This window comes from Caretta caretta, chromosome 2, assembly GCF_965140235.1.
Source record: "Caretta caretta isolate rCarCar2 chromosome 2, rCarCar1.hap1, whole genome shotgun sequence".
NCBI classification, from domain to species: domain Eukaryota; kingdom Metazoa; phylum Chordata; order Testudines; family Cheloniidae; genus Caretta; species Caretta caretta.
The window spans coordinates 136,815,429-136,838,946 of NC_134207.1; the positions used below are offsets into that span (position 1 = coordinate 136,815,429).

Sequence of the window (23,518 nt, forward strand, 5' to 3'; positions counted from 1 at the left end):
AGAAATCTTCGGTGAGCTTAAACAAAAAGGAAGCTTACAAGAAGTGGAAACTTGGACAGATGACTAGGGAGGAGTATAAGAATATTGCTAGAGCATGCAGGGGTGTAATCAGGAAGGCCAAGGCACGACTGGAGTTGCAGCTAGTAAGGGATGTGAAGGGTAACAAGAAGGGTTTCTACAGGTATGTTAGCAACAGAAGGTGGTCAGGGAAAGTGTGGGACCCTCACTGAATAGGGGAGGCAACCTAGTGACAGATGTGGAAAAAGCTGAAGTAATCAATGCTTTTTTTGCCTCTGTCTTCACAGAGGAGGTCAGCTCCCAGACTGCTGCACTGGGCAGCCCAGTATGGCGAGGCGGTGAGCAGCCCTCAGTGGTGAAAGAACAGGTTAAGGACTATTTAGAGAAATTGGACATGCACAATTCCATGGGGCCGGATGCAATGCATCCGAGAGTGCAGATGGAGTTGGTTGATGTGATTGCAAACCATTGGCCATTATCTCTGAAAGTTCTTGGCAATCAGGGGAGGTCAGGGACAACTGGAAAAATACAAATATAGTGCCCATCTTTAAAAAAAGGGAAGAAGGAGAATACAGAGAACAACAGACCGGTCAGCCTTAACTCAGTTCCTGGAAAAATCATGGAGCAGGTCCTCAAGGAATCCATTTTGAAGCACTTGGAGGAGAGGAAGGAGATCAGGAACAGTCAACATGGATTCACCAAAGGCTAGTCATGCCTGACCAACCTGATTGCCTTCTATGATGAGATAACTGGCTCTGTGGATATAGGAAAAGCGGTGGACTCCTATTCTGATCATTTGCATGCCACATTTCAGATTTAAACAGACATGATAAATCTTGACTTTAGCAAAGCTTTAGATACGATCTCCCACAGTATTCTTGCCAGCAAATTAAAGTATGGATTGGATGAATGGACCTGTTCAACAGATCAACAGCTCAATGTCTAGTTGGCAGCCGGTATCAAGCGGAGTGCCCCAGGGATCTGTCCTGGAGCTGGTTTTGTTCAACATCTTTATTAATGATCTGGATGATGGGCTGGATTGCACCCTCGGCAAGTTCGTGGAAGACACTAAGCTGGAGGATAGGGATAGGGTCCAGAGCAGGGGTGGGCAAACTACGGCCCAGATCCAGCCTGCAAGCTGTTTTAAGCTGGCCCACGAGCTCCAGCACCACGTGGCTCCCGAAAGCTGTGGCATGGTCCCACTCTGGGACGCAGGGTCAGAAGCTGCAGTATGTGGCTCCCGGAAGCAGCTGCATGGCCCCGGGGTGCAGGGTCAGGGGCTGCTCCATGCGTAGGATCCAGAGAAGGGACATGCCCCTGCTTCTGGGAGCTGCTTGATGTAAGTGCCATTTGAAGCCTGCCCCTGAGTTTCTCCCCACGCCCCAACCCCTTGCCCTGTTTCCCCTCCCACTCTCCAAACCCCTCGATCCCAGCACAGAGCACCCTCCTGTACCCTAAACTCCTCATCCCCAGGCCCGCACCAACTAGAGCCCTCACCCCAACCCCAATTTTGTGAGCATTCATGGCCTGCCATACAATTTCTATTCCCCGATGTGGCCCTCAGGCCACAAAGTTTGCCTGCCCCAGTCCAGAGTGACCTAGACAAACTGGAGGATTGGGCTAAAAGAACTCTGATGAGGTTCAACAAGGACAAGTGCAGAGTCCTGCAGAAAAGGACCTGGGGATTACAGTGGACGAGAAGCTGGACAGGAGTCAACAGTGTGCCCTTGTTGCCAAGAAGGCTAATGGCACATTGAGCTGCATTAGTAGGAGCATTGCCAGCAGCTCAAGGGAAGTGACTATTCCCTGCAATTCGGTTCTGGTGAGGCCACATCTGGAGTATTGCGTCCCCGTTCCCCCCCCACACACACACACACTACAGAAGGGATGTGGACAAATTTGAGAGAGTCCAGCAGAGGGCAATGAAAATGATGGCACACATGACTTATGAGGAGAGGCTTAGGGAACTGGGCTTATTTAGTCTGCAGAAGAGAAGAGTGAGGGGGAATTTGATAGCAGCCTTCAACTACCTGAAGCGGGGTTCCAAAGAGGATGGAGCTAGTTGTTCTCAGTGGTGGCCGATGACAGAACAAGGAGTAATGGTCTCAAGTTGCAGTGCGGGAGGTCTAGGTTGGATATTAGGAAAAAAAACTTTCACAAGGAGGATGGTGAAGCACGGGAATGGGTTACTTCGGGAGGTGGTGGAATCTCCATCCTTAGAGGTTTTTAAGGCCCAGCTTGACAAAGCCCTGGCTGGGATGATTTAGTTGGAGTTGGTCCTGCTTTGAGCAGGACGTTGGACTAGATGATCTCCTGAGGTCTCTTCCAGTCCTAATCTTCTATGGATTCTAGAAGATCCTGTCAAAATGCCGGTTTCAAGGATAGCAGTGGCTGGGAAGGGAAAAACGACTGACCCTGTCTACCCTTTGTGTGTCCTCTGATGCTTGCATGGCAGTTTGTACTGTCACTGATGATAAAAGGCAGGGCTAGTCATCTGAACTGCAGCTTATTGGTTTCCTCTTGACTCCAGATGCATAAATACCAAGCAATCGCAGTGGACTCAGGATTCTTTCAACAGTTAGAGAGTGTTATCCATCGTAGCATTGAAGAAAACGATGGTCTCAAATAGAGGGTCCTCCACTGTCAGTTCAGACTCAAGAATTTCCAAAGAGAGCCACGGTAAGTTTCATTATTACAGCAGTCACTAGGGATCTCACTGCCACATCCACTACATCTTGGGCAGTCTGACGTGACAATCTCATTACTAGACTTCCTTTGTCAAACAGGATCCAGATCCAGGGCCCGAAACTGGTCTTTAGTGTCCTAAGGCACCTTATCAGTGAACCCAGACAGCAGGTCATAGATGGCAAAAAATCATACTTTACCATCAGAGCTTGTCAATTTGAGACTCAGAATTTCAGAGGCCAAGAAATATACCTTTATCCCAAAGAGACCAGGCTTCTCTCTCACGTGGGCAGTGGGTTACCCCTAGAAACTATTTTTCAGAAGTCCCTTGTATTGTACTGTTGCTGCAGATGTATATCGGTAGCAGTATTGCTGTCAGAAGTTACAAAACAGCTTTTCAGCAGAAGTACACAGACAGTTATCACATTTGGGAAGTTTTAAAACTGGATTTAAGTAAAGGGATTAAAGCTTTATTGTCTCAAAAGTAGTAGAGAATTAGGGCACTGAGCCTCTCCATACCAAAACAGTTCTGCGATTAAAATATACAAACTATGACTGTACAATAAAGGAAACAAAATATCCATTTACTACTTACAAGTGCATTTGGCATTACAATAAAAACTCAAGGTAAAGTATAAGTAACATTCAGAACATGTAAGAGTTCCTCAATTGCCCTTTTTAAGGGTACTTTCAACTTGTCTTATTAATGAAGCACCTGAAGCAATCAGAATGTTTCACGATAGCATTGTAATAAGACCACTGTTCAACTGCCAAATACTTTGGCTTGGCTTGATTTAGAGCATATGATAATTTTGACCAAACTCCGTAGACAATGAAAAACATATCTGTCATGGGTTCTGAACCTTGTGTATTAGACAGAATCTGCACAGCTACTAATAGCAAACCCTTCTTTTTTGAAAAGTGAAATTTACTGCTGGTGAAGCAACAGAATGCAAGTACCAAAAGCTGAAACAGCCTAGTTATCCACAAAAGTAGTACAGAAACGTTTTTGACATAAGCATCATACTACCAATGCACCTCCAACTTGATGCAGGGAAGAGAACAGAGCTATAGGTGTATGAAGGAGTTACTGAACTCAATATCTTTCCCTTAACACCAAAAGGTTAAGGTTTCTAAGATGAACAATAAATTTAATCTCAAGGTATTTATTCACAAACTGTTGAAGTTGCACTGAAGACTAATTCAATAGAAATCTCAAATATTTAATTGAAATTAAGGCATATTAATTTTTGAATATTGTCAAACACAATAAATTCCATATAGTGACTTTTATGTTATATAAAACAAAGGAACCAAGAATAGTAGTTGAGGATGGATGGTCCTGTGGTCAAATAACTGGGCTGTGACTAAGGAGACTTGGGTTCAGTGCCCAGCTCTAAGATCCCTTTATATCTCTCTCTGCTTCAATTTCCCACCCCCATCTTTAAAACTGGATTAATAGTTGTGACAAATATTGCAACTCCATGCAGTATCTTCAGGGACCACTGTATTAAATTGATGAATGGTTTATATGTGAATATGCTACTCTATGGGAGAGGGTTACCACAGCTCCTCTAGGAACTAAAAACAGTGTGCGTGTGTGGTGGAAGTGTGATTAAGGCACATCACTGAGACTACATCTCTAGAGATGTACGACTCCCTGGGGAGACTGGTTCAAACTGAGTTTTCCAGAGCCTCAAACAAAGTGACTTTGGTATAAAAAGCTGAGGTTTGAACTGACAGAGCGCCTTCCTTATGATCCAGCAAATGAATCTGAGCTTTTGTCCAAGGGGTCTGCTATCCTGATGAAGGGTTGGAAGGACGTTGTCCTACTAGGCCCATAAGACAGAGGGGCTATTTCTGGTATGTTTATTGATAAGCATGTAGGAACTTTTGTAGGTATTCTGTGACCCAAGAATAAATCTGCCTGCTGAGAAAGAGCTGTGTGGTAACTTGTAAATGCTGGCAGGTCACTGTTCATAGCCCTTGGAGAGAAAGAAAAGCCATGTTGCTGGCCTAGAGGAAGGCTGGCTTGCTGGGGATATCACACATACGGCAGGCAGCTCTGTAGCCTTAAAAAAAACACTATCAGAAGGAAGTAGGACAAGGGTCCCTACCCAGAGACATGTGATGGCTGGAGACCTGAGCCCTGCCTGATCACGCCTGGAATCAATAACAGAAAAGGAATAGAGGTGCAGTTATCTCTGAATAGTACACCTTGATTTCACCAGAATGTTGTGATGATAGCTTCATCAGTGTTTTGCGTTGCTCATGCAATACAGTAATGAGGCCACAACATTGCGCAACAGAGAAAAAATGTTAGTTCTTACTTATCAGGAGATATAAGTTTGAAGCATACCAACGTTAAGTCCTCATTCTGAAGCCAGTCAGGAAGTTCAGAAGTTTGGCTCAGTGCCTGGAACAACGTTGCTCTGAGAGCACAATAGTTATCACCTCGCACTCTCCTTATAGAGGTAAACTTCTGAGAAACTGCTTCATATCCCTGTATAAGAATACAAAATAAACTGCAATAACCCTATGCATAAAATACATCAAACCCTCATTAGTCCTGACATAATTGCTCAAATTACATGCTCAAATTACAGATCTAGTTAACAGTCAACAGCATTTGGCCCAATATTCCACACAGAAAGCTCAAATGCCTTTGTTTGATAAATCTAATAGGAATAGAAGCTATAAAAAAAAGCAACAACCCACAGTAGCTGAAGTGAGAAACCAAACCAATCATTAAAAGGAGGAGTTTATTAGAAGGTTCAGGGAATTGCCAAAGTGACTTAAGGAGCACAATTCACAGACTTTCAAGGAGATCTGTGCTCCTGAGTCTCTCAGGCACTTTTGAAAATTCTGCCTATTGTACGTTTTGGACCAAAGGACATTACTAAATTTGCTGGCTGGACCATGTGAAATATCAGCATCAGAACTGGCCCGTTAATTAAAACGTGTAGAATGTTCCTGAACGAGCCGCTTACAACCTGCAGGTGTTCTCCTCACTGCAGAGTTGGGGCTCTCTGGCAGGTAAGTGTGGAGACACGTGCATGGACACTGCTTGAGGCACATTTCTATGTAAATATAGAGGACTCCAGTTTTATAACACCATTACATTAACAAAATTGTTAATTTTACATGTTGAAAAATTAGATTCTTCAACAATCATACAAAAATTGAGAGCTAATGAACGATAGCAAGCAAATAAAAGATCTTCATTTTCCCCCTCATTTTTTTTAATCATACTCTTTGTTCAGCTAGCCTCACTCCACCCAAAACCCCCTTTGTTAGCTGCCTCCGCCTCCTCCTCCCCCCCATCCACCAAAGTATAAACTTATTGGGGAGGGGTGGACTGCAAAAGAGAGACTGTATATCTAGTAATGTTCTTGCCAAGACAAAACACACTACATAAGCCAAAAATATGATGCAGGAAGGTTGTCCCACTGGCACAAGACACCCTGCATAACAATGCTGAGAACTATGGCAATGGGTGCTTTAGAACTATACGCACACTGACTGAAAAGAAAAAACCTTGAATGGCCCTAAGCAGACTCTTTATTTCTGTTGAAATTGGCAGATACATACAAAAAATCATACAATCCTCTGGTAAATGCAGCAGACAGTGTTTTGACACCCAGTTGCACAAGTATGACAAAAAACAGCCTTGCTTTAGTTCAGCTGTTACTAAGCAAAATTGCCATAGAGGTGCGTCTTGTTTACACCGCACCTCACCACACACTTGTTTTATTTAATGCCTGCTTCTATTATTGTATATTTATTTAATACTGCTTGGATTTCTGCTCCAGTACCAGAGTTTGTTTTAGGATATGCTTAAGAGAGATCATATTTTAATGATACAAAACATGTTCTTAGGGTTTTTTCGATGAGTACTGCCAGTCACTCTGTTGCAGTGCACATTACCAATGCACTCACCAGCAGAACAAGGGAAGTTACCCTGAGGCATGATACTTTACAATCAATTCTGCCCTCATTTTCTGTTTTCTTGGTCAGGCCTGAACTGAAGCCCAGCAACACTACACGCTTCATTCAAAGGGTCAAATTCTGCTCTCATATCTTGCAGCAAGTTGCAAGAATAGAATCTGGCCTAATGACACTTAAAGCCCACTACAAAGTAATACGTACTCATGGTCAATAAAAAGGCTTTTAAAAGTCATTTTAAAAACAGCAAAAACTGCTTAGGACTCCAAACAAACAGAACATTTAGATTTAAGATTTTAAAAATAAATCAAATTTAAAACAAAAGCGCTCTGTTCTTTAAGTTCTTATTCTATTCTCAGCTCCACCGTCTGAGCATCTTTCAGCAGTTCATTAAGCAACATGACCAATATTTGTCACGTGTGGTTCATTCTCTTTTATTCTCCCTCCAGCAAAGAAGTGTGTGCATTTGAAGTGTTCTGGTAAGTTTCTCCCCATCTAAAAGACATACGTTACTTGTTCATATTGAGACAGCAAGGCCAAAGAACTAAGACTAAGCTGAAGATCAGTTCCTCCTTTGCTTATGTAAGAAGACCCTAAGTCTAGATTCTGTATTTTCTGTACTACAGTCAATGGCATTTACAGCTAAAGCAAAGTTTTGCCTTTATTTCTCTCATCAGCTCTCAGAGAGGAGATTTATCTTTGAACTTAAGTAAAAAGTCTCTCTCATTTAAAGGGAAAAAATTGTATTTTATAAATCTCCTTGTGTATTCTGTTAATGATTTTGCAAACTATTTAGCAATCAAAACAGATATTCCAAGAACTAGTTAGTCAAAAAAAAATCAGAAAAAATTATGACTTAAATTTTCCCATTCTAGATCTACCTGAAAATAAATAAATAAATAAAAACCCAGCAGTTTTTCAAGAGAATTAAAGGCTCAGGTTAAAGTCTCAAACTTTTCTTTTTCAAAGTTATCATTTCTGGTCATCCACCCAGCCACAGTTGCTTTCAAACTGCAAAGAAAGTGTTGGCAGCCATTTGTTATACGCAGATAGAGGGTTTAAAATTGGTGGGAAGGAGTCATCTCAATGACCTGGTACCACTAACATCTTCATGACAGAGGGTATCTATCAAAGTGCCTTTGTAGAAATAAAACCTTAATAAACGAAGCCTCTCAAAACTCTGTCACCACCCTCACCAGGTAAAGAAATTTAATAATTAAACTATTGTGAACAGCACATAGTTCATACTTGTAAGCCAAATCAACATAAAAGAATCATGCACTGAGTAAGTGTTTCCATGATATGGGCCTATGTTAGCAAAAAGTTACAAAAAACCTTTGGGGGGCGGGGTCATACCTTTTTCATACGTTTTGCCACCGCTGTATTGCCTCTCCATTCTTTTTGGCAGTACTCTATGATATCCATTTCAGGTGCAACACTGAGTTTATTTTCTGCCAAGATTGATCACACATAATATACATTAAATTAAGGAGAAGTAAAAAACAGAGCTACACAATGAAGTGGTTGTACTTTACTCATCAATACAAACAAAAATAAAACCAGTGCTAATCAAAGAGAAATTGGTGTAGCACAGCTCATAGCTAATGATAAAAAAAATAGTATCTTCTGTTAGTATCAGAAAAAAAAAATGCTCAGGAAAGCTGTGAGAAAGCAAAAATTATGGTGGGATCCAGCAAGGAAGAGACCCCAGCAACTCCCCCTTCTCCTCCCCGCCCCTAGGAAGGGGAAGGAAAAAAAAAAAAAAAAAGCGTGAGAAGAGAAGGGGAGACCAGTAAACTCTCTCCATCCCACAGCAGCCAGACAGAATGAAAGGAGAGCTTCCCTCCCTCCCCTCAAAAAGTAAAGAGACAGAGGTGCAAGAACCCCACCCACATTTATCAAACACTTACTAGCCAAGTATGGTAGGAGAAGTTTATTTCTCCAGGGAGGGCTGAGAAACACAACCATTCCTGGAAATCCCACAAACTTCCATTCCAAGTAGTTGGTAGTGGTGTGCTAGCAGTGAAGAACACAGGCCACAGCTCCCAGCTGGGGGAACTTTCATATTGCCTATTAGCTAGTAGCGTTTGATAAATTTTTCAAGCCCTGTTACACATGTACAAGCACAACACACAATAGTCATCCATCATCAACTCTTTCAATTTGGGTGTGAGGAAATTTTGAGAGCGAAAGAGAGAAAAATTACAGGTAGACTGTAAAAGTCCGATCGTAGCCAAAGTGATTTTCTATTACATAGTTTTCACTGGATGAAAATGTGCCTTGTTTTCAACTGTGAGCAGTAACCGCCACCACATTTACACACAGATGCAGTTGAGCACAAGCTCTTTGCGAATGAAGGCAACAAAGCTAGAAGTGTCATTATAACAATAAGCTATTCTACTGTATGTGTGTAATGCCATATACTAAAGTTCAAATGTACCTGAGGAGCCTGTCTCACAAACAGGTAATACTTTTTCTCTCTCTATTTCTTCTGCATCACGGTACATGTCCTCCTCACTGAAATAACATTGATACACACTTCATGTAACACCACAGATCTTGTTGGCATTGACATTTACTCCATTTACCACTGGATGTAGTACTTTAAATCATTCTCAAAAATATTACTAGAAAATTCAACGTTTTAAGATTATCTACATTTATTATGCATTTTAAAGGAAATAAATTCTTAATTATGTGGTGAATGCTTCCGCTTTCCCCCCGCCCCCAAAAAGAGAGAGTTAGATCATATTCTCAGTTCCAGGACATCCATGCCAGTAATAGATTACTGCCTCCTACCCTAACATGTGCTCTGCTGGTGATGTGAACCCCACTGGAGACAGCACAGAATGGTAAAATAAGTCCCCTTTTTATTTTGTAATTATTTTTACAATAGTGGCCAACTCTAGCTATGTTTAAAAGGCCTTACTGTTATTTATCGTGTGACACACAAGTACTGTAAAAAATATATAAATTAAAAATACAATACTTACCGTAACCCTATGCATAGGCTCTAACTGGGATTGAATGGCAGTAAAAAGCATGCTAAGGTGTCATACTGAGTAGGAGCCAGTAATCCATGATTGATTTGGATGTCATGAACTTGAAAGACAAAAGCAGGTCTTAAATACTGATGTATTGCATATTCCTCTAACCCTGATTCTGCCAGGCATTCAGCATATAATTACATAATAATCTGACCGTAACACAATCTCAGCCTTACAAAACTTCATGAATATTTACCATCAAGCATGTTATCTACTCATTTGCTCTTTACTAGAACGGAAAAAAATACTTTTACTCACCCTTCAAAATCTTAGCACTCCCTCTCTCCCCCCCGCTTTCCAGGAGGAAGAAAAAAAATTTACAAGACTGCTATGTATTAGTCTCTACTAGCAATTATTCTAGTCTATGCTTCTACGTACTATTAATTAGCATCCAGTACAGTGCCCACAATATGCTTGGTGTTGTTCAAACAGAAACAAAAAGTAGTGTCCTGCCCCAAAGAGCTTACACCCTGAAGACAAGACAGACAGCTGAAGGGTAGAGGGAAAAGGTAAACAAATGGATTGATGTGGTCAGGTGGTAACTGGATATGTTCTGTGAAAGTTTTAAGAATATGGATTTGTTATTTACAGCCTTAATAACATGGTTATTTATAGCTCTTGATTTCTTTTATTCAAGTCTATGCCCACTTATCTTACAAAAAACTAACTACAATTTCTGAAATTATTTGCAGAAATACCTTCATGGCTTAACTCATTAGTCCTCTCCACACCAGTCTGAACATGCTAACCACAACTGTGCTTAAAAGATCAGGGTTTTAGGACAGTTTCCATGATTATTGTGGGGAGGAATCTTTTTCGTCTGAAAACAGTAAAGCTATAAACAGCCTGTTGCATTATTATAAGCTTTGTTTTCAGAAAAACATTGCTCTCCACTAGTCAGAAAAAAAAAAAAGTTAGACACAGCTGTGGTCAAACATAGTTGAGGCTAGCAAACTCATCTATAGAGCAGAAGACCTACAACAGTTTCAATTTAGACTTTACTAAGGCTTAAAACTGAATGACTGGAAGTCTGCATAGCTAAATATAATTTCATTTCCAAGTTGACACATCTGTGTTTATGAATTTTATCTGTTCTACGTATAAAGAAGGACTCAACCAAGATTCTTCAAGGAGGCTCAAACAACCTTGGAAGACACCAAATGGTTAGCATCACAACATTATCTCAATATTAACTGCTTTTACATAGTCTTATTTAACTATTTATACTCAGAGCCATAAGTCTCCTTCCTGAAGATTCAAGCAATAGCATAAATAGATTATAAATAGACAAAATTGTTCCTCTGTGACAAATCTTGATAAGACTGAGTTGTCTCAAGGGGAAAAGCTGTTAATGACATAAAATAGATCCTCATTAAAGATTATATATTTAAGAGTACACTCTCCACCAGCTGAAATTTAGGAACCTGAAAAATAGATTTTTGTACATGCCAAGATATTATGAAACATTTCTAACAAATATCATAGACAGGCTCCTTTTTTCAGTATACTTGCTCAAAGGTGGTCAGACAGCCTTATGAATTCCACAAGAGTAATCCACAGTTAACAGGCACAATGGCTTTAAATAGTATTTCATCAAACATCTGTAACTAGACATATTAAAGTTTCACAGCACCTTTTGATCTTAGGTGATGACAGCAAAGCTCGAACACATTTTCTGTAAAGTTCTCTTTGGAAACATACTCTATTATAGGGAAGCCTGATATTGACCTATATATGTCAGTTACCAAACTCTTTCCATAATAAGAGATACTTGCAAGTTCCCACTCCCCCTCACCACAAGTCTGCCCCAAGGAGAAAACTGAGGCCAGATAAGTCCCATTTCTTCGACCTTGAAAATTCTGTTCATTTCTGTTCAGTGTGGCTGACATATAAACTTTGAGTCACTCTTTTCCTTTTGGGAGGAAGGTATGTTATCATTGAACATAATACATTTTTTTTTTAAAACCTTTTTTGTTTAAAAAAAAAAAATCTAGTAAATTACATGTAAGAAAACTATACTAAAAGAAGGCTATTTAGGATGCAAAGTTGACCACTTGAAATTCTGACATTTCATAGACTCGTAGAACTGGAAGAGACCTTGAGAGGTCATTTAGTCCAGTCCCCTGCACTCATGGCAGGATTAATTATCTAGACCAGAGGTGGGCAAACTACAGCCTACGGACCACATCCAGCCCACGGGAATGTCCTGCCTGGCCCCTGAGCTCCCGACCGGGGAGGCTTGCCCCTGGCCCCTCCCCCATTGTTCCCCCTCCCATGCTGCTATGCCACCGTGGGGGCAGCGCAGCTGCAAGCTATTGCTGCTCTGAGTGGCATGGTAAGGGGGTGGCACGCAGACACGGCGGTGACAAGGTTAGGTAGCGGGTCCTGGGGGGCAGTCAGGGGACAGGGAGCGGTTGGATGGGACGGAGGTTCTGGGGCAGTCAGGGAACAGGGGGTTGGATAGGGCATGGGAGTCCCGGGGGGCCTGTCAGGGGGGTGGGGGTGTGGATAGGTCAGGGCAGTCAGGGTACAGGGAGCAGAGGGGGTTGGATAGGGGGTGGAATCCCAGGGGAGGGGGCAGTCAGGAGACGGGAGGGGACAAAGCTTTCCCTACCCAGCCCTCCATACAGTTTCACACCCCGATGTGGCCCTTGGGCCAAAAAGTTTGCCAACCCCTGATCTAGACCATTCTTGACGGGTGCTTGTCTAACCAGTTCTTAAAAATCTCCCATGATGGGGATTCCACAACCTCCCTAGACAATTTATTCCAGTGCTTAACCACACTGACAGTTAGGAAGTTTTTCTTAATGTCCAACCTAAACCTCCCTTGCTGCAATTTAAGCCCATTGCTTCTTGTCCTATCCTCAGAGGTTAAAAAACCACTATTTTTCTTCCTCTTCCTTTTAAGAACCTTTTACATACTTGAAAACTGTTATGTCCCCTCTCAGTCTTCTCTTTTCCAGACTAAACAAACCCAATTTTTTCAAATCTTTCCTCTTAGGTCATGTTTTCTAGACCTTTAGTCATTTCTGTTGCTCTTCTCTGGACTCTCTCCAATTTGTCAATAGCCTTCCTGAAATGTGGTGCCTAGAACTGGACACGATACTCCAGGTGAGGCCTAATCAGAGCGGAGTAGAGCAGAAGAATTATTTCTTACAACACTTCTTCTAATACATCCCAGAATGGATGTTCACCTTTTTTGCAACAGCATTACACTGTTGACTCATTTAGCTTGTGGTCCACTATGACCCCCAGCTCCCTTTCCACAGTACTCCTTCCAAAGCAATCATTTCCCATTTTGTATGTGTGCAGCTGATTGCTCCTTCCTAAGTCGAGTACTTTGCATTTGTCCTTATTGAATTTCATCCCATTTACTTAACACCATTTCTCCAATTTGTCCAGATCATTTTGAATTTTAATCCTATCCTCTAAAGCACTTGGAACCCCTCCCAGCTTGGTACCGTCCGCAAACTTTATAAGTGTACTCTGTATGCTATTATTTAAATCACTGAGGAAGATATTGAACAGAACTGGACCCAGAACTGATCCCTGTAGGACCCCACTCGTTATGCCCTTGCAGCATGACTGTAAACCACTGATAACTACGCTCCAAGAATGATTTTCCGACCAGTTTTGCACTCACCTTATAGTAGCTCCATTTAGGTGGGATTTCCCTAGTTTATTATGAGAAGGTCATGTGAGAGTATTAAAAACTTTAGTAAAGTCAAGATATACCACATCTAACGCTTCCCCCCTACACACAAGGCTTGCTACCCTGTCAAAGAAAGCAATCAGGTTGGTTTGACACGATTTGTTTTTGACAAAGCCATGCTGACTGTTACTTATCACCTTATTATCTTCTAGATGTTTGCAAACTGATTGCTTAATTATCTGCACCCGGAAAGAAGTTAAGCTGACTGGTCTGTAATTCCCTGGGTTGTCCTTATTTCCCTTTTTATAGATGGGCACTATATTTGCCCCTTTTTCAGTCTTCTGGAATCTCTCCCCTCTTCCATGACTTCTCAAAGATAATTGTTAGTGGCTCAGATATCTCCTTAGTCAGCTCCTTGAGTATTTCATCAGGCCCTGGTGACTTGAAAACATCTAATTTGTCCAAGTAATTTTTAACTTGTTCTTTCCCTGTTTTAGCCTCTTCTGATCCTACCTCATTTTCACTGGCATTCACTATGCGAGACGTCCAATCACCACCAACCTTCTTGGTGAAAACTGAAACAAGAAAGTAATGAAGCACTTCTGCCATTTCCAACCTTTCAATTGCTATGCAACCTTAATTCCGCTTTCCTGTGCGTATACATTAGGATAACTCCTTAGTTACATGATCACACGCTATTTTTTCAATTTAGTGCACAGGATGAATGGAACTCAGGGTTACGTGGTGAATGAGATTATAAGTTCTCTGCCTCATCTGTTGCAGAAGCTCGGAGGTGTGTAGTGAATGAGATAGTGGACTGAAGGAAGAAAAAGGATAGTTTTATGGTTAAGTCCGACGAACACCAGAACTCGTTTGTATCCCTGCTTCCATCAGAGTTTCTATGTGATGCTGAGCAAGTCACTTAAATCAAAGTGTTTCCAGGTAATTGCGTGTTCCAAAATTTCCCAGGTGCCCAATTTTAATCATCCGGAGCCTGATTTGCAGGAGTGCTAAGCACTCACAAACAACCGCAGATGAAGTAAATGGGAGCTGCAGATGTTTAGCATCTCTGTCAGTAAGGCAGTGTGGTCTGGAAAAATGAACAGAGTTTAAGGCCAGAAGAAACCAATGGATCATCTGCCTCCTGTATATCACAAGACACCGACATCACCCTGCATCCATCCACACATTAACTGAAATTAGCCCAAAGTATTACACTCTCAGGAGACTACACTATTGTGCGCCACGGGCAAAGAACAGGAGGGACTGAGGTGCACCATAGACCTAAGCACCCCACAAGAGCAGGGAAATGATTAAGTGAAATATACCCAGATGATCTTGGCAGGTGACGGCACCTACACGCTGCAGGAGAAGGTGAAACACCCCCGCCCCCTTTAGGTTTCCCCAATCTGACATAGGGGAAAATTCCATCCCGATTCCACATATGACAATGTAAGAAAACTATACTAAAAGAAGGCTATTTAGGATGCAAAGTTGACCACTTGAAATTCTGACATTTCATAGACTCGTAGAACTGGAAGAGACCTTGAGAGGTCATTTAGTCCAGTCCCCTGCACTCATGGCAGGATTAATTATCTAGACCAGAGGTGGGCAAACTACAGCCTACGGACCACATCCAGCCCACGGGAATGTCCTGCCTGGCCCCTGAGCTCCCGACCGGGGAGGCTTGCCCCTGGCCCCTCCCCCATTGTTCCCCCTCCCATGCTGCTATGCCACCGTGGGGGCAGCGCAGCTGCAAGCTATTGCTGCTCTGAGTGGCATGGTAAGGGGGTGGCACGCAGACACGGCGGTGACAAGGTTAGGTAGCGGGTCCTGGGGGGCAGTCAGGGGACAGGGAGCGGTTGGATGGGACGGAGGTTCTGGGGCAGTCAGGGAACAGGGGGTTGGATAGGGCATGGGAGTCCCGGGGGGCCTGTCAGGGGGGTGGGGGTGTGGATAGGTCAGGGCAGTCAGGGTACAGGGAGCAGAGGGGGTTGGATAGGGGGTGGAATCCCAGGGGAGGGGGCAGTCAGGAGACGGGAGGGGACAAAGCTTTCCCTACCCAGCCCTCCATACAGTTTCACACCCCGATGTGGCCCTTGGGCCAAAAAGTTTGCCAACCCCTGATCTAGACCATTCTTGACGGGTGCTTGTCTAACCAGTTCTTAAAAATCTCCCATGATGGGGATTCCACAACCTCCCTAGACAATTTATTCCAGTGCTTAACCACACTGACAGTTAGGAAGTTTTTCTTAATGTCCAACCTAAACCTCCCTTGCTGCAATTTAAGCCCATTGCTTCTTGTCCTATCCTCAGAGGTTAAAAAACCACTATTTTTCTTCCTCTTCCTTTTAAGAACCTTTTACATACTTGAAAACTGTTATGTCCCCTCTCAGTCTTCTCTTTTCCAGACTAAACAAACCCAATTTTTTCAAATCTTTCCTCTTAGGTCATGTTTTCTAGACCTTTAGTCATTTCTGTTGCTCTTCTCTGGACTCTCTCCAATTTGTCAATAGCCTTCCTGAAATGTGGTGCCTAGAACTGGACACGATACTCCAGGTGAGGCCTAATCAGAGCGGAGTAGAGCAGAAGAATTATTTCTTACAACACTTCTTCTAATACATCCCAGAATGGATGTTCACCTTTTTTGCAACAGCATTACACTGTTGACTCATTTAGCTTGTGGTCCACTATGACCCCCAGCTCCCTTTCCACAGTACTCCTTCCAAAGCAATCATTTCCCATTTTGTATGTGTGCAGCTGATTGCTCCTTCCTAAGTCGAGTACTTTGCATTTGTCCTTATTGAATTTCATCCCATTTACTTAACACCATTTCTCCAATTTGTCCAGATCATTTTGAATTTTAATCCTATCCTCTAAAGCACTTGGAACCCCTCCCAGCTTGGTACCGTCCGCAAACTTTATAAGTGTACTCTGTATGCTATTATTTAAATCACTGAGGAAGATATTGAACAGAACTGGACCCAGAACTGATCCCTGTAGGACCCCACTCGTTATGCCCTTGCAGCATGACTGTAAACCACTGATAACTACGCTCCAAGAATGATTTTCCGACCAGTTTTGCACTCACCTTATAGTAGCTCCATTTAGGTGGGATTTCCCTAGTTTATTATGAGAAGGTCATGTGAGAGTATTAAAAACTTTAGTAAAGTCAAGATATACCACATCTAACGCTTCCCCCCTACACACAAGGCTTGCTACCCTGTCAAAGAAAGCAATCAGGTTGGTTTGACACGATTTGTTTTTGACAAAGCCATGCTGACTGTTACTTATCACCTTATTATCTTCTAGATGTTTGCAAACTGATTGCTTAATTATCTGCACCCGGAAAGAAGTTAAGCTGACTGGTCTGTAATTCCCTGGGTTGTCCTTATTTCCCTTTTTATAGATGGGCACTATATTTGCCCCTTTTTCAGTCTTCTGGAATCTCTCCCCTCTTCCATGACTTCTCAAAGATAATTGTTAGTGGCTCAGATATCTCCTTAGTCAGCTCCTTGAGTATTTCATCAGGCCCTGGTGACTTGAAAACATCTAATTTGTCCAAGTAATTTTTAACTTGTTCTTTCCCTGTTTTAGCCTCTTCTGATCCTACCTCATTTTCACTGGCATTCACTATGCGAGACGTCCAATCACCACCAACCTTCTTGGTGAAAACTGAAACAAGAAAGTAATGAAGCACTTCTGCCATTTCCAACCTTTCAATTGCTATGCAACCTTAATTCCGCTTTCCTGTGCGTATACATTAGGATAACTCCTTAGTTACATGATCACACGCTATTTTTTCAATTTAGTGCACAGGATGAATGGAACTCAGGGTTACGTGGTGAATGAGATTATAAGTTCTCTGCCTCATCTGTTGCAGAAGCTCGGAGGTGTGTAGTGAATGAGATAGTGGACTGAAGGAAGAAAAAGGATAGTTTTATGGTTAAGTCCGACGAACACCAGAACTCGTTTGTATCCCTGCTTCCATCAGAGTTTCTATGTGATGCTGAGCAAGTCACTTAAATCAAAGTGTTTCCAGGTAATTGCGTGTTCCAAAATTTCCCAGGTGCCCAATTTTAATCATCCGGAGCCTGATTTGCAGGAGTGCTAAGCACTCACAAACAACCGCAGATGAAGTAAATGGGAGCTGCAGATGTTTAGCATCTCTGTCAGTAAGGCAGTGTGGTCTGGAAAAATGAACAGAGTTTAAGGCCAGAAGAAACCAATGGATCATCTGCCTCCTGTATATCACAAGACACCGACATCACCCTGCATCCATCCACACATTAACTGAAATTAGCCCAAAGTATTACACTCTCAGGAGACTACACTATTGTGCGCCACGGGCAAAGAACAGGAGGGACTGAGGTGCACCATAGACCTAAGCACCCCACAAGAGCAGGGAAATGATTAAGTGAAATATACCCAGATGATCTTGGCAGGTGACGGCACCTACACGCTGCAGGAGAAGGTGAAACACCCCCGCCCCCTTTAGGTTTCCCCAATCTGACATAGGGGAAAATTCCATCCCGATTCCACATATGACAATCGGATCCTGAGCATGTGAACAAGAACTAGCCAGACAGAGAGAATGCTTGGTGCCACCTCAAACCATTGGTCCACCCCACCCAGTGTCCCACCCACCCACCATAATACATTGTGGGGTGAGCGGGAGGATCCCTTCCTGACCCCTGCTGGTGGACAGCTGAAACCCTGAAGCATGAGCTTTTAGGAACATGAGACAAACCAGAAGCGAGCCTCAGGGCTGCTGAGCTCTGTCCCCTACCATTACAACCAACCTTGTCACACAATCGCACTCATAAATTTGTCCTGCTGTCTCAAGTTGTTTTTCCCCACGACTCCTATTGGTGAGAAGTCCCGAGTACTTATCCTGGTTCTGCCACTCATTCATTGTGTGGCCTCAGGCAAATCTCTCTCAGTGTTTCCATCAGCAAAATGGTGACAATGCTCTGACCTCTCAGTGGAGATCAATTCATTAATGTTTGTGACATACTCTGATATTATGGGAATGAGTGCCCTACAAAAGACCAGGAGGAAATGAATAACTCTGTATTGCAGCAGACTTTGGATGGTGTTCAGTAAATAGATATGGGATCACTAAGAGTTATAAGAATAAAAATATTGGACAGCTACCTCATTCTCTTATCACTATCCAATCTGTGCACTGAATGAAGCAGAGGGTCCTATGGAAAAAAAATGCACTGGAACACAAGATTTAATGAACTGCCTATATACAAAAGAACAAGGAAGGTGAACTGAAGTTAAACGAGCAACCTAACTTCTGACACTTCTAAGTTTCCAGTGTTCGACTTAGTCTAAATAATGTTGTTTTTTCCAGGAACGTTTTTTTGTATGCAATAGTTCATTGATTTCAGGGCAAGATAATATCCAGTTCTTTTAGGATATTGCCCCACTTTCTGCTTCCAGGGTGTCAGCAAAATTGGTGTGAGCAGCACTTGCTTTAAAATTTTGAGTGAAAAACACTCTCAAGTTGAGTGTACACAAAAAAGGTTGCACTCACTGCAATTTCTGTGTGTATCTGGGTCAAAGGAAGAGACAGAAATTTCTTCTCAAAACAGGTGCCATTAGAAAACTTGAGAATACAATGGGCATAAAGGAAGATGACCTGAATAGAACAAGAACCCCTAACAGGCTGCAAGTAAAACTTCTACTTTAAATTCAAACAAACATTAATAGTAATTCTTAAATAGTAGCACTTTCATGAAGCAGATTTTGTTCTATTGTAAACACAGTCAGGAAGAAAGATGGTAACCAAGATCTTTAAAAGGGGGAGAAAGAGCTGCATGTTGTACACCCAAGGATACATATATCTGGGGTTATTTTTAGGAATCTTAATAGATGAAATAACAGAAGTGCAAAGAGGAGAAATGGTAAGGATGAGACTACCATGAACTAGGGCAGACCAAGAATTTTCAGTGCGACCAGAGAAAGAAAAAATGAACAAAAAAAACAACCAAACCCTCCAAAGGAGGGAGAAACAATGGCCCAATTCTGCTAACAATTATTAATATGACTAGTCTCCATTTACTTCAAACAGGACTACTACACAAAGAAACATTACCAGGACTGAGACCACAGGATTCAAAATACTGTATGAAGCATCAGGGGGGTGGGGGGAGCTCTTGTTTTATTGCATTTTTACTACAGTTAATTAACATTTTCATTTTACTTTTTTAAAATGAGATCTTATTAAGGGAGGATTATGTAAATCCTTTTTAATGATGGTGATGATTAGATGTATTATTCATAATACTGATAAGTCCAGATACTCAACTGCATAAATTATATGGAAGCACAAAAGCCTTTATTACACAGCAACAGCTAATTTCAAAAATTAAAATAAATGAAAAAAATAGACTTCATGAAGTCTATGAAAACTATCTATGAGAAAACAGAAAATCTATTTATGTGGTGGAAGTTTCAAATACACAAAATTGGAATACTTGTTTAAGGGGATTAATTACTTAAATGGCAAGTTTGTGAAAACATGAAATAAGTAGCATTTTCAAGCCCATGGTCATACTTATTCACTTTTCTCAACTAAAATTAAAAGTAACGCTTTTTGATGAGTACCTTAGAAAACACCATGAGGAAATGAATAATTTTGTACTCACTGTTCACATTGGATGATGTTTAGTAAATAAGGCATGGGTCATAGAATAATGAGGATAAAGCACTTCCTTGCTCTACCATTTTATCAATCTATACTAAGGAAAAGGAGCAGCCACATTTATTTTCTTTTCACTTTCCACTGTTTATAATACTCATTTCAAACATGAACAGGTTCATTTCCCTAAAGATTCCCACAGCCCTCCCCCTTTGAGGACACCCATTTCTCTTTATGGAGCCTTTGCAGCAAATCCTCACTCAGACAAGTAGTCCCCAACTTAATCTTACTTCTCATGCAAGTAAGAGATCACAGATTTGGGCCTGACACACATTATTTATACACATACATACATGAGGGAGAGGGAGATTATATATGGATATATATTAGATATATATAAAAGAGAGAGTTGAGATTATTTCTGATCCTGCTCTCGCTTCAGTAAGGGCTTGTCTACACTCAAAATGCCAGAGCAGCACAGCTACACTGCTGCAGTTATGCCCCTGCTGCATTTCAGTGTAGACACTACCTATGCCAACAGGAGGGATTCGCCCACTGGTGTAGGTAATCCACCTCCCAAGAGGCCGTAGCAAGGTCTAACAGATCTAATAGTGTCAATGCAAGGACTCAGGTTGGCTCAACTACACCACCCAGGGGTGTGGATTTTATCTTATGCCAACCTAATTTGCTAGCGTACACCAGGCCTCTCAGTTTTGCCTTTGTTGAGGGAAGCAAAATGTGCGTTCTTCACATACCAGCATTCCTCTATATCAGTGGTTCCCAAACTTGTTCCGCTGCTTCCAGCAGCTCCCATTAGCTTGGAGCAGCAAACCGCGGCCACTGGGAGCCGCGATCGGCCGAACCTGTGGACGTAGCAGGTAAACAAACCGGCCCGGTCCGCCAGGGGCTTTCCCCGCCCAAGCGGCAGAACAAGTTTGGGAACCACGGCTCTATATTTAAGTAAAACCTTTCTTTAAAAAGTCAGGGTCAACAGATCAAAACTCTAGAAATACACAGGGTTGGAAAAGTTCTGGGAATAAAACTAGTTAGTTAAACTAATCCTGAAGATACAGCAGAGGGTGCTCACAAAATGATCAGCTAGTTCCCGTCCCGCCATCTGCCCACCTCCCTATTTTTTCTTAATTTGTCTTTTTAAAGATTGCAGACGATGTTTAAACACATCTACTCTTGTAGTCCTTGCAGACAGAACTTCCACAGAGTTCAAAATATCAGAGCACACAGCATTCTTTCGAAGCAGATGCTAAGAATTTTAAGATAATAAAATATATTCCTATCCCCAGTATTAGCCATGCCCCTAGAAGTAAGTGTTTATAAAATTGGTCCCTTGACTTACAGTACCACCTTGTATTCCTACAATTCTCAAGGCCCTGTATCCGGCCTAAAGGTCTACAAAGCTCATCAGTACCTCTTCTAGACTGGCCAAAGGGGACTGCTATGGAGTACCAAGAGATCCATCTACCCACAGGTTACTGAGATGCAGCCAAATCCCTTCAACTCAGGAAGTGAAAGATTCAAGCTAAGTGTCATGCAGCAACACTAATTACCTACATGCAACTACTAATTTCTTTGGCATTTATGCCTATTTTACTTACATTAATATTACAAACAGAAATTAAAGTACGTGATTTTACAGAAAAGTTTCGATAAAAACTCACTTGTCTACAGATGACTCCTTTGCTGAAGAGCTACTTGACACCGACAGCTTTACTTCACAGTTTTTATGGGAATCGTGGCTGGTCAGAGATGCCTTCAGGTCATGTGCCTGAGCAGCTTTTCCATGTCCTGAATGAGCATGTTCTTTTTTGGTTTCTAACGCAGGTTTCTCTTTCTGGTCACCAGCTGCACTTGCTGAAGAAGGTTCATCACTGGGAATATATTTTTCCTTTTCATGTCTAGTCAAATTTATCATTGCAGTATCTTTCTTCTGTGTTTCTTCTGCACTAGCCGAAGGGCCAGTGGACTTGCTTGTCTTTCGCTGAAACATACCCTGGCTTTGAAATACATAAATATGTAAGGTACATTCATGAGGATGAAGGAGTATATTTTTGCCAAAGGTACAATATTTTGACACAAAATCTCTCCTGGTTGTTCTCAGTGTAAGATTAATGGATCATGTTTTCAGCATACAAAGCTGAAACAGTTTATCAGAAAATTTGGATATGAAGATGTATTTGATCATCTAGCCAGCGCAGGATTCTTAGCTACAGTGTCTATTTTCTAACATGGTAGCTCTCAAACTTTTTCATTCTACAGACTACTGCTCAAGCTAAGACTTGAGAGTAGACTCTAAAACTACTGCTCTCTCAAACACGAAGTATCCCCTAAAAGGCCATTGGGATTAACCAATAGTCATGCACAAGTATAAGAATCACTATTCGATTGCTTTATCCATTCCAGTTTTAAGTTACTCCAGACAAGGGACTTCTATAGATAGCAGAGAAAAATGTATATGTATCAGAAATAAAAAACAAACCCAGAAATCATTTCTACCATTGTAAAGTAGATTTACAATAAATACACATGAACTGCACCTCTTTTCTGACATTCTGTCCTTATATCCTGCTACACTTCTCCCTGCTTTATACACTGTACCTATTGTTCCCTTTATCTTTTGCTTTTATCACTCCTACCATTTGGCAATCCCTCAAATTAATGAATCCTGAGTCCAACTCCTGCAAGGCATTTCTGAAAATCTACATATTCTGCTAAACCTGATAAACAGACACTATTTTATTCTAAGGTTTCAATATTCTAAGTATTTTACCTCTCCATACCTTTAGATTGTGAACTCTTTGCGGGAATGGATAATAACTATTGAAGTGCCATTTACATTTTTGGCTCTACATAAAAGAACACTGTGAAATCTGATCAGCTTAAAAAATGTAATTAAAAGTTTCAGATACCAGATTTTCCCTGGACTCCACTGTCAATTTTTTGGTCTCCCAATCTGTAAAAAATGTTTCTCTCTCTCTCTCTAATGTTATTTGAAGACCACAAATAGGGCAAACTGAATATAGAGCAACAGTGAAATTGACTATATACAAACTATACCAGATAGAAAAATGTCTGTATCCACTTTATCATTTCAGTTATGGTAATCTTCAGCATCACTTGCATCTTTTAATAGCAGCAGGTAAAATACGTACAGACACGTTTTAAGTTTGTCTCCATTAAAAAAAAAAAAAAGAAGTTTTTTACTTCTTTGATATCCTTAAAACAGCCTTCTCCTGTTTTCATTTTTACCCTTCAGACACTTACCCATGGGTAGGACGCTCTGCTCCTATTAGTTGACTCTTAATAAGGGAACAAAAAGGTAGACTGGCTAAATCACATGACTTCAATTATTAAACTAAGATTAAGCAACTAAAATGGGTGTGGTGAGGATTAATTGATGTTTGTAACCTACCTGAAAATGTTAAAGGCCAAGATTTATAATTATACGAAAATACCCAAATGCAATATTCTAGTTGATTTATACTCTAAATCTACTTCCAGTAG

General features: G+C 41.5%; 1 protein-coding gene across 5 annotated transcripts in view; it reads right to left on the reverse strand.

Annotated features, from left to right (window-relative positions):
* Positions 1-23,518, reverse strand: part of OTULIN (OTU deubiquitinase with linear linkage specificity) — a 53,204-nt gene that overhangs the window by 9,610 nt on the left and 20,076 nt on the right. For 3 of the 5 annotated variants that reach the window (XM_048839626.2, XM_075125439.1, XM_048839628.2), the window contains 4 exons: positions 21,676-22,011; positions 9,089-9,165; positions 8,005-8,099; positions 5,063-5,206 (listed from right to left, as the gene is read on the reverse strand). In XM_048839626.2, coding sequence (XP_048695583.1) covers positions 5,063-5,206; positions 8,005-8,099; positions 9,089-9,165; positions 21,676-22,011 — 652 coding nt within the window. The remainder of the gene's footprint in view (positions 1-5,062; positions 5,207-8,004; positions 8,100-9,088; positions 9,166-21,675; positions 22,012-23,518) is intronic. The other 2 variants (XM_075125440.1, XM_048839629.2) reach the window with 1 other exon arrangement.